We start from the raw sequence: 12,444 nt of genomic DNA, 5'->3' as shown, positions 1-12,444 counted from the left end.
TCCATTGGTTTCAGAACTACTGCTTTTGTAAGAGGGTTGCCATCTGACTGCTGTTTCGGCAGACTTCCTGGTATTCTTATGATCTCCTTGATAACTTTAGATGTGGGCTGCTACTTTAAAGCAATTCTTTCTGTTTTCCTGCTGAAATTAGTGTCAATAAACAGTTAGTTCCCAGCATATGAGTTTTTGTTGGATGTGCCTCAAAGTTTTGCAAGGGCTATCTACTTTCTCAAGGTTCAGTAGTTTTGAAAACTTTGATGGCAGTGAGGTGAAATATTGATCTTTTTTTTTTTTTAAGAATGACACCAGGCACCCTTTCAGCACAGCCCCTTTGAAAATGAACAGGATTGTCAGACAGGATTTTTCAGTTGAACAAATGTTTTTTTATCCTTGAGCCCGGGCTTTCAGCCAACACTCAAACTGGAGGGGGTTGCCTAGAACAATGAAGAGCTTGTGAGGGCGGGGCACAGGGCAGACCACCCCCCCCGAGGCAGATCGATGTGGGTCAGAGAGATCGGTTGACCTGGCACACAGCCTTGGCCTATCGTCACCACCCGGGCGCCAGGCGACAACGTGTCTGAGTGCCCAGTTACTGAGTGCCATCAACAGGTTACCATAGCAACAGTGATAAGCAGCCCCCTCTACCCCAATTCAAAAGCAGGCTAAACCACAGGAGAGTGTTGTTTTGGCATTTGGTATTCGTTTGGGAGTCTGCTGCCTTCTCATACATCAACGACGTGTGAAATGAGGAGTGAATATTTTTTTTGGTTTCACGTTGGTGACACAGATTCCGTATTGAACTAGATTTCCCAGCATGCAACTACACTGTTCAGAATTGTGTCATTCATACATAAATTAAATTTCCTTTATGACTGAGGCTGTCAGCTCACGAAAGGTTGATTGATAATTTTGTTTTTTTTTTGGGAAAAAAGCTACAGAACTAACACAGTAAAGGTCATACTTTATACATGCTCTGTTACATGTGTCTAGACAAGTGCAATACTGCTTGTCACTTCCTGTGTTGCCAAGTGCTGAAACTCTTTAAATGCAAGCATGTATGTGCTGTATTTTTCATTGAATATCATAAAAAAACATATATAGGATATTAGTTAAAATGTTCTGTTTACATATTTTTGAAACACAAAACTTTGTGAGGGGCATTAGAACTACATAACATGGTCATTCAGTCCAAACTTCTTTGACATCACCACCTGAGGAATAGTGGTAAGGAGGAGGGCTCCTAAATAGGTGGACCGCTACTGTTGTTACTTGCCTGAATTTCCTAAATATCCAGCTTTGTGAATGGATAACACACTATGTTTTAGCTATGTAAGTTGCTCAAAGTGACGTCTGCTAAGTGACTATAACATGGGATAACACCATCTGCTGCAGGGAGTGCATCTCACGTCCTGAACAGATTGGCTTGCTACAGAAGTTCTTTGAGAAATCCCACCACCTTGGGAAAAAATTTGCTCTGGTTTCTTTTTAGCCCCAGTATTCTTATACCTAACACCTATTCCTATTCCTACACCTAACCGAGGTGCTGTTGATGTCTGTGGGACCAGTGTAAAATAAAGCACCCCCTACAGGAGAGCTGTCCAATTGTCTTAATCTGAAAGATGTGACCCTGAGTGTATGTAAGTGGTGGGGTAAAATTCTTTCACCCCTGTACTTCTTAGATCGGTATGCTGTACATTCTATGCACTCTCCTTTGTATTATAATTGTGATGGAGTAGGGGACTTTTACAGCAGAATCTCCTTGCACAATCAGCATCTCTGTCTTGACAGTGAGCAATGTGAACATGAGCTGTGCTGCGATAATTCATGTTTGCCAAGTGTGTCATTAAGAAAACTGTACTCCCGTTCAGACTTTTATGGATTATGGTTAAGGTCTCAGAAGACACCGTCTCGTATGCAGTTCTATGCCATTGAGTGTAGTTGTACTGTCCATTGTTATCCATTGTTTCTGTGGAATGGCCTTATTCTTTTTTCATAGGCTGAGATAGGCCAGTCTTGCTGTGTTTACCATCCTGTATTAGCTGAATGACTGCTTTTATTTGGCGTACCTGAAGCTTATAACTAAGAGCCAGGCATCACAAAAGGGAAACAAACACATGAAGAAAAGGTGAGATAATCCTACATATTTGGAACCATCTGTTTCTCTCACAGGACAGCGCCACCATGCAGTTCTGTGCGAACAAGCTGGACAAGAAGGACTTCTTTGGAAAATCCGACCCCTTCATGGTCTTCTACCGGAGCAATGAAGATGGAACGTAGGTTGCTTTTTTGTTGTTGCTGGTTTCTCCTTCAGGTACTTTGGCCAGAAAGACGATGAGTTATTAAAGAGACGAGTTTGAGATCTCCGAGCGCTTCCTTATTTCAGTGCTCACTATTTTAGTGCAGGGTGGGATGCAGCATGGAGAGCAGCACTGGTTGAGACCGTATTCTCTGAGGTACAGGGGCTGCATGTGCTGAATACTGAACATCAAAGCACCCGTTTTATAGGCGGACTGGCTGTAGTAGCTGTAGTTCTTCTGAACGCACCCCTCTGTTCCTTAACTAGCTGAGATTAACAAGTTACGCATTGCAGCACACAGAGAAAGAGGCTTTGCAGGAGAAAAGATTTCCTGTTAATGTGAAGCAAAGTGGGAATTGTAAACTCCCAAGAAATGAATCTGCTGCAGAGCTGCATACACCCCATTGTCTCAGCAGACACCAGAGCAGTCATGGTATGTTTTGGTGACATCCGCTCAGTAAGCTGTGCCTGGTTAGTAATTTAAGACAACTTAAGTGTCCGTGAATAGGCAACCCAAGTTTAAAAGCTGCTGTGTGTTAAAAGGCACTGATAGAGATTTAATGGTCCAGTGGGGCAATAGGCTGTGAGATGATTAGAGAGCTTTAAATTTAAAAACACTCAAAATCGCTTCATAAGTGTGAGCTATTGAGTAATGCACTCTGGCAAAGATGCTAACGTACCATGTTCACAATCAGGTCTCATTGCATTAATGACTCTTCTGTCCTGTGTTATGCATTAATTAAAATAAAATTATAAATTAAAATTATATTATTATTATTATCATCATTATTTATTATGAAATAAAATTAAAATGAATTAAAATGGCTTTGTGGAAAAAAAAGCCATATTCACTCTGTCAAAATATCGTATTTGTCTGTTTTCCAAAATACAACAAGAAGAACCTATGGCTCCTCGGGAATAAAACAGCAACCGGGCACAATTTCATGCCAGTTTTGCCAGTTCTCCTATCCATCTCTGCACTCCCTTGGACCTAAGCAAAAATTTTACCACATATCTCTCATGGTACTATTATACGTATTGTAAAGTGCTATGAGTGACACATGTCAAGCAGTCAATCAATCAACCAATTAGCTAATCAATAATCAATCACATTTGATTTGATTTGATATAGCTCGTTTAAAAATGTTGCTTTCAGAAAGGAAAGTACTTAGGCACCCTTGAACTCCATCTGTATGTGAATGACACCTCACCAATGTCACTCCGTGACGCAATCAGCCAATAAATGCATCAGTCAGTCACATTTTAATTTATGTGGCTACTCTGTCACATAACAGGGTTGTCCCAAAGGGCTTTACATGTAACTGAGGAGTGTGAAGAGCTCTATATTTGTGGTGCCTTTGGTCACCTCACCAGTATCTTCGCCCTGCTCTGGGTTTAGGTTCACCATCTGCCACAAGACGGAGGTGGTGAAGAACACGCTGAACCCTGTCTGGCAGTCCTTCACCATCCCAGTGCGGGCGCTCTGCAATGGAGATTATGACAGGTAGGTGCGCCTCCTGTGTCCTCTGCATGTTACTGCACCATTAGCCAGGATCAAGAGAAATATATACAGACATGCAGACACTTGTGCTATATCATTGCATTGGTGGAGTTACTGATAAACAAATGCACCATTTAGATATGGAGGTGGTGATCATATTAAATGATCCTGGTTAGGTTTATTCAAACATCATTGATTTCTGACCATTATCTGGCTGCGTCTCTGAATGGGGTTAATTGCAGGCACCTGTGCCTGTTCATCGATTTGGTTCTGGAATGGGACTGGTGCTTGTGATAAACCTCTGATTAAACACTGGTGCAGTGTGTAATCTCTGTGGGTCGAACCGTCCTTATCTGGGCGAGTGAGGTTTCTCCCCGACTATTAATACGGAGAGGCCACACAGACCAGCAACTTAGTGAATTGCAGTTTATGGAGTTTATGGTAATGGAAAGAGATCATGGGCTGCCATTTGGCTGCTTGAGGACAATAGTTAGAAGAAACGAGAAAGCTTTGAATGGGACCTAAAGTTCAGCAAAAGGAGATGGAAAGACTAGAGTTGGGTATAGCAGGTGGGACTGAAAGTGGCTCCATTTGAGGATGGAGGTAGCGGGGGACAGCTGCCCTGTCACACAATGGGAGGAGTGAAGATGGGTCAGCAGTAAACCAAGCCCAGTACTAAGGCCAATTCTTCCCGTGGCTGTCCTTGCCACACCCGCATAATGGTTCACTGTCACCTCTTTCCGTCATGGTCAGAGAATGTGCACATGTTGAATGTCAGAGCCGTAAATCCACCGTTTGTGCAACATAGGACAATAAGGGGTTGTGAGATTGCTTCAGACCTCCATGCTTCAATATCCAAGCTGCCCAAGTGAGATCAATGTGCCCTTGGGCCGTGCCCACCAAATCCGGTTCAGAGATCAGAAAGAACAGCTCCTCCCTGCAACGGTTTTTGTTCCGCTGATGCCTTTTTTTTGTGATCTGGGCGCAGGAAGCGGATGAGCAGGGGAGCAAAACATTCTGCTCTAAATGTCGCACCTGGAGGTACGAAAGGCCACCAGGCTGTGACGCACCAACAGCTGTGAGATGCTGTTGCTTCAGCTGACGGCTAAATAGTACTCCTCGAACCCAGCTTTTGTCCTGAGAGGGTGTCTGCAAGGAACAGCCAGTTCTGCCCTCTCCATTTGCTCACACAATAAAGAATTATAGGTCAGCTCCCAGTGTATCAGTGTACTGGCCAATTGCGTGATGGTTTCTATTTCTGTTCTAAGCCGGAGAACATTTTAGACGCCCACAGTTAGATCATGGTTTCCCTGCTTATTAAGCTAAATTGGTTTCTCAGGGGCAACAGCGGAGAACTGTGGCTGCAGCACTTGCCTCTGGTTGTATGTCTGAATCCCAAGATAGCTTGGTTACTCCAGTAACGTACTGCATACATATCTGAGCTAAATGATATACAATATATGTAAGATGCGTGTATCTGCTATGTAAATACATACCATAAAATATAAATATGCCATTCTATCTGGGTTCTGGGCTTGGTGTCTTCGGTTGTGCAAAGCTACTTTGAAAAGTCCCAACTGTCCTTTTGATCCACAAGGAGTTTTAATGTTTTTACTGTATTTGCTCATGTCTACTAAAATCATGGGTCTTGGGGAAGAATTATTTCTCCAGCTTGATTATTTTTTTCCTCCTTTCAAAGTCTTAGCTCAAGACAGCTGGCTCAGGGAGATGATATTAGGTTTTATTTTTTCTCCCAATAGTAGCAACTGAAAGCTAGGCATTTGTTTACCTGTATCACAAAAACAGGGTCTTAATGTCATGCCTGACACCCTGCACATGGTAGAATCACTTACGGTAAAGCATGTGGAAGTAAGTGGTTTTGACATTTCTGTCAACACGTGAGCAAGGTGTGGAGCTTGCCACTTGTAGAGGTGTTTCATGTGGGGCCCTCGTTTCCTGCATTTGACAGAGGTGAAAAATAAAGCCTCATCTCCAGACGCAGCAGAGCTGTGCTGATGTGCTGAGACTGATACTGCTCGGGCGTCAGAAGAGATTTGTTTCTCTGGTGTGGACGTGGCCTCAGAAGTGATCATCACCTTACCAGGAACTTAGCAGGAAGTGCGTGGTTTGAAGAAGAGGAAGAAGAAGAGGAAGAGGAAAAAGAAGACCTTTATTCAACCCAGGAGCACATCATGTGTGGCATTCTGCATACGTAAAGACGTAAGAGTTTTGTTTCGGAGATGTGCTAGTGTCTACTTCTTCTTTGAAAGGTTATTAAATCTAATGTAGACGCCACATGGTGGGCCACATTAGATGCTTTTGGAATGACTCCTAACTGCTCCTCTCACTGGATTAAAAGATACAGTTTTGTCCCTTAATGAGTAATTTTGTCATGCAGGTCTTCCCACAGTAAGCAGCTTTGCAGCGGCAGAGTGAGGCTCTGTTGCGGTGAGTCAGACTGAGCTGAAAAGCACGGCTTTTACAGCACCGCTCAGGTCACAGAGCGCTGGAGTTCGTCAAAAATCTGCCGAGATCAGCTCGGCTCCCAGCTTTCGTGTGCTTCCTTGCTGGGAGGGAGGTTTCCCAGGGCATTGTGGGGAAGGCAGGTCTGCTGCGAGACTCTCGGTGCGAACGTGCACGCACACCCACCCACACTCCTTCTCAGCATGGTAGGGCCAACAGCTGGGCATTCAGGTGGGGAGGGAATAAATACAGATCAGGGCCATTCCCTACGCCCCTGCTCCAACAGCACCACAGCAAGTGCCCCCCCCCCCCCCCCAACTGCACAGGGTTTATTTTTCACTCCGCAGTCAGGGAGAGATGACTGACAGGAACTCCGGAGGCAAGCGCGTATAATCCCTTGTTTTCCGTGCCACCTGCGCCCGCTCCCTCATTCCCTCCTTTCTTCTCCCCCTCGCTCTCGGAGAGCGTGCGTGCCGCGCGGGCCCCTGTGATGGAGCTGCTGACTCACAGCTTTGAAGAGGAAGTGTCAGAGACGCTCCCCGGCTCCGCAAAGCTCTCCCAGATCGCACGCCGATTTTGGAGCCTCTTTGTTCTGTGTGTGTGTTTTTTTTTTTGCAGTTTTTGTGGATCGGATGATGTCTCGCCCACCTCCACCTTTGTTCATGGGATTAAATATGTAGCCTGGTGCAGAAATAAAGGCATATTCAACATTTTGCAAACTTTCACTGAGTTTTCTCTCTGCTGTCAGCAGGAGAGAGAATTTAATATCACTTCTCTTGAATATGAATGTACCCTTTATGGGCTGTATGGCATTGGTCGCAGTTTTATTTTAATTCATTTCAATTCATTTTTGGTTACCTCAGTCACTGATTAAATGAACTTTTCTTTATTTACACCATAATTAACTCTTCTGACAGATTACCCTCCAACAGGCCCCTACCATTTGATCTGGTCTCATTTGCTGTAAGCATCGACCGCTCAAATTAAATGGGATGGAAGGATTTTGTCTGATTGCGTCTGAAACGTGGGTGGAAAAGCCTTGGAGGAAGTAGTGTCTCTGTTGAGGAATAATGTGTTTTTCTTCTACATTAATTGGTGATGTATTCATCTTTTTTTGTTTTTTTAAAAAAGGTGTTTTTAACAGTGCTGTGCAATACTTGTCTCAAGATTCATTCGTTTGTGCCGGAGTTATTCATTGCACAGCTCAACTCTTTATCTTGTGGGATCAAGACTGAAGACTCAATTCGAAATAATCACTGCTGCCATTATGTCTGGCTTTTGCATGGTTTTCCTGTCTGCTTCTAAACTGTGCAGTTGTTTTAAAGGGCACCCAGGTCTGTCTTTGAAACATTATCAGCACTTTACCTTCCAATTATCTTGCTTAACATAAATTTCTGACTAGAATTTTCTGGAAGTATTTGAAAATGTACTTCAGGGAGGGTGTATAGTTGGATGTACAAAGCATGTACCCAGCAAACGACACTTATAACTCAAAAGGTTGACACTGTATAAACTTTTATACTGTATAAACACTTGATGTGTGAAAAACAAACAATTTCCCTGGGTGTCATTTTTTTCTCAGAGCTACCCAAGCTGACTCACAGAGAATCACGCTGTGAATTTTCAAGGCACTGATTTTCTTTTGGAGGTTGGAACCAGATATGCAGAAGAACTGAGCACATATGTTTCCTCACGTTTGTCCTTTCATGTTGTTGCAGAACAATCAAGGTGGAGGTATACGACTGGGACCGTGATGGCAGGTGAGTGGAGAAGGAGGGGTGTGGGTATATATGTGTGTGTGTGTGTCAGGGGGTTGGCACTTCATGAGGCCACTGTTTTGGAGTTAATACTGGTGACTGGTGATAGAATTCTCATCTCCAGGTCACCAGTTTTAATCTTGGCTTGGGCACCACTGTTTTAAACAAACAAAGAATATAATCTAATACTTCATCAGCGCTATGCAGATATCTCTATTGAAAATGAATTTGAGTTCGACCCCCTCCTGTGGCAGCCTTGATTTGTCCTCTGCCATAAGACACGATAGCAGCTCAGTGCTTCCCCCCTGTACTGACCTCATTAGCTGAGGCCATTAAGTATCACCCCTGGTTTATATATTAACAGTCCTCTGTGGGCTGACAGGCAGCCTTAAGCTGAGGTATGCAGCTAATGCAATCAACTCCTCTAACAGCCGTTTGCATATCATCCATATTCATGCCACGGAAGGGCAGGCTGTAACACACGATCGATCTGGACTCACCACAGCTATGGCTCAAAGATGGTGCTGGGAATGCTAGCACGTCAGTTAATTCACCCCAAAAACGCAACCCATGTTAAAACATTTGGATCATGAGGGTCTGATGAGCTCTTGTTGTGCCCTCTTTCAGCCATGACTTCATTGGGGAGTTCACCACCAGCTACCGGGAGCTGGCCCGGGGACAGAGCCAGTTCAACGTGTATGAGGTGAGAGGGCTCATGCAGAGTTCATCATGTCAGGCAGTCACATCTTCATTTTACAATGTAGTGGTTATTTAAGAAGACCAAGGCTAATTTAACCACCAAACACAAATGCCACTGTGATATTGAATTGTATGGGTATTAGCTTAGTGTCTTATCTCCAGAGTGGAGCAGAAATGGCTGGAAAGTCACATGAAAGTAAAGTCTGTGTTTTGACAGTTCCACCCTGTTTTCCCACCTGCACACTCCGAGCGTAGGACGATCAGAACATTGCTGAGGTGTTACATGGATAACGTGACCAAAGCACAGCCATTCTACAACGTTACGAGATGTTGTTTTTCCTTGTTTGGTCAACCATGTTGCCCTCATTATCCTCCTGCTGCCAGTGAGGCCTGCCACCGTGCCTCCTCAGTGGGCAGACCTGTAAACGAAGTGTCCTCCTGTGTGACATGAGCGCTAATTAAGTTCCCAGCATGCCTTGGGGGGGGTGTCAGACCTTTGCCAGGTCCCTTCGCCCCCAGGGGTCTGCTTTCCATCAGGATTTAGAAGACATCCCCTTTATCTGCTGTGCAATTTATTCCATGCATTAATAATCCCTTTGTTTAAAGAAGTATTCCTTTTAGTCCACCCCGCCACCCCCCACCCTGTGTCCCCCATGTAGTATCAGTGCAGTATAGATTTCCATTACCGTCTTCGGCTCCTCGAACTCGTTTCGAAATGGAAATCACCTGCTACAGACCTGCCATAAGGAGGTGTGCAAAAGGGGATTATCGTCAGATTGTTTCGGGGGATTGAAAATTATTACACTTATTTCCCATAGCCCCCTTGCTGGTTTCAGGAAATCGTTATATGTCTAACCCCCCCGTGTAAGCTGGGCTCAGCTCGCTTGTGAAAAACGCGCCATGTTAGATTAGCGTGTGCGTTAGTCAGCCTCGTGTTTTCAGAGGGGCACAGAGGCGGCGTGCTGTGGACGTGACAGGAGATTGGCAGCGGAGGTGCCCTTTCATGCTGCGAATGAAACCCTTTGTAGGGGAGCACGCTGTTTAAGTTGTGACACGTGGGGCTGCGTTACTCTGAAAGGGTTTTAATAAACATGCTGGCACACTTAATAGCCTTTGTCTTCATCTGACTTTCATTGTTTTGTCAGAATGGTTCTCAAGTACTCTTTTACCTAGCGGGATCACGTGGTCCTTTCATCTCTTTGGTATGGTTGAAAAAGACGGCGTGAGCTCATTGTATCAGAGCAGCTCTTTGGCTGAAGAGCTTACCTTTATCTTGTGCTCTCGAATCTAATGGACAGTGTAACGTGCGACAGGCCCATACTTTGGCTCTCCTGCATTATCCCTGCAGGAGAGCAAAGGGGAGAGAGGCAGCTAGTATTTTAGAGGAGCCTGAAAACAAATGCAGACAGAGGTCAGAGGTAGATTCAGAAAGCAGAGAGAAGGGGAGTGAGTAGGAGGTGGGAGTGAGAAGAAGAGGATCTGTATAATAATCGTACAATAACATAATTATTGCTTTAAATAATTTAATACAATGTCATAATACCTTATGCATGTGATATATTTATACCTGTATAACATTTCGACTGTTTGTAACCTTTGGTAGTACGAAATGTGGATGGTGTCAGTAGAAGGTGTAAGTTTGCGTTTGCATTTGAATTCGATGTTGCTTTGGAAATGGGAGCTGTGTAGGCACAGATTTATAAGGACTGTGTTCGATCTTGACGGTGTTGGAGCTGGTCCTTGTGTGCCTGCATGCTTCATGACTATCAGCTGACTTGATCTGCCCATTAATCAGTTTGCTTTCAATCATCCACTATATAAATTTCTAGGCAGCAAAATTCATTACACTCATTTATTAAGTGAAGGTTTAACAGAAAGATATAGAGCTGTCCCTTCGTTAAGGCACTTGGACCTGGCATTATGGACGAGGCTGTTTCCCCCACTGTGAGCTTCATGGACTGGGTATCTGAGCTCTGGAAGGGGATTTAGGGGGATGAGAGACAGGAGGTTAAAGACACTGAAAGTTAGGATGAGCTTGTACAATGAGAAATGGGTTTGGCTGACTGAGCAAGGAACTGTCTGAAAGTTCTTTTCCCCAAACTGACATTAAAAAAAATCTAATCAAAGAGTCAGTTTCAAGCAGATGGTGCCTTGTTATTCATGATGCAATAATGAGTGTCACTCTATGAGAGGCAGAGTGTGTTTGGCCTTTGACAGCATTTTGCCAACGATATCCTGCATCAGTTTAAGGGATAGGCAGCTGTGCCAAGGACAAAGGATTTTATTAAAGGTCTGTGGAGAAGATTGGCCCTCAGAGCAAAATTACTTGTGCGTGAGGTGACAAAAGTGACACTTCCTGGCAGTCTATGGACTTGCTCCCTAACTCACATCACCATCAGACTATTTAGACTAATTACCTTACTGTGCCTCTGGCAACAGGTGTTTTTAGTGGTTACACAGCTCCCAGGAGTGAGCTCCCAAAGTCTCGTCTTTAAGCCCGGCGTTCTGTCTAGGGTGAAGCCCTGTTGCCTACTGCTCATTAAACCCATCTGTCCTAAATTCAACACAGAGAGCAATATCTTCCTCACTATGCTTTTCAGCAGGAACCTGTCCCAAGTGAATTCAAAAAATGAATGCTAGTCTCTAATGGAGAGTAAAGGTTGTTTTCAATTGTTCCAGCAGCCATGCTGTGCTAGTGTCAAAATTACGCGTGGACATGTGAACTCATCAGAATACTGTTTCTAGAAGATTTTTTCCTCTGGATTTGCAAAGAAAAACTGGAATTTGATACCTCTGAAGCCCTCTTTAATGAGGCCAAACCTTTACATCCTACCACAGCTGTTTCATCTAGAAACAAGCTGCATCTACAATGGGCTCATTCTCTGTGCACACATGTGCATCTGCAATAGCATCAGAGGCATGTGACCAGTAGAAGAAGGCACACAACCTATGAGTGGTCTTTTTTCAAAAATGGCAGTTAATGTGAATTTTATTTTTAAATAACTATATTTAGGTCTACTTTGCTTGTACATTTTTGTGCTGCTATTTTGCTCTATACAAAACCTGCAAATGTAAAAGGGCTGTCAAAAAAGCAGCTAAACACCTGAGTCCGGTTCTGCCATTTGACAGCTCCTAACTGCACACCCTGCAATAATTCAGAATTATTTCAGTTCATCTGACACACTGTAACCTTTTGTTGTCGTGTGACTTGAATATTTTTGGCAGAAGCACGGCTCGGAAAATGGGAGTGAATTGAAGCAAGACAGGACGACCCGTTCTTTTTATGCCGTTATAGACACCACTGGTGTGACAATATCAAATTATCTGTATATGATTTGAAAAACAACATTTTGCATATTCACAACTCCTCGAAAATTCCACCAAAAAGAGATACTCTACTTTGTCTTGCAGAGGTGGTGGATGAAATCTTGTTATATCTATTTGGTGTTTTAATTTTATTAATTTAGATTTTTAATCTAGATGTAGGTGTCAGTGTCGCAGGATCTATCTAAGAAAATGGGGACTTATTGCACAGCATGCTGGCACCCACGTAGGCAGGAACTGGTGGTAACATGACACTGATTCTGAATCTCACTCAAGTTTATTTTAAAGGGAGTTGACACAGTTACATGGTGTCTTGCAGTTTAAAATTTTGTTGAGAACACGAAAGGTCATTTGCATGTGTACCATTGCAACAATAGCAGCAGTAGCAGTAATAACAGAGATAA

The 12,444-nt window shown here is 43.7% G+C and overlaps 1 protein-coding gene across 1 annotated transcript in view; it reads left to right on the top strand.

Moving 5' to 3' along the window:
• Positions 1–12,444, top strand: part of LOC118778970 (copine-5) — a 102,883-nt gene that overhangs the window by 66,727 nt on the left and 23,712 nt on the right. The window contains exons 8-11 of the mRNA XM_036530772.1: positions 2,170–2,273; positions 3,696–3,800; positions 7,979–8,020; positions 8,645–8,720. Of these exons, the coding sequence (XP_036386665.1) occupies positions 2,170–2,273; positions 3,696–3,800; positions 7,979–8,020; positions 8,645–8,720 (327 nt within the window). The remainder of the gene's footprint in view (positions 1–2,169; positions 2,274–3,695; positions 3,801–7,978; positions 8,021–8,644; positions 8,721–12,444) is intronic.

The sequence above is a fragment of the Megalops cyprinoides genome, chromosome 6, assembly GCF_013368585.1.
Source record: "Megalops cyprinoides isolate fMegCyp1 chromosome 6, fMegCyp1.pri, whole genome shotgun sequence".
Classification (NCBI taxonomy): Eukaryota; Metazoa; Chordata; class Actinopteri; order Elopiformes; family Megalopidae; genus Megalops; species Megalops cyprinoides.
This window is presented reverse-complemented; position numbering and strand designations above follow the sequence as displayed.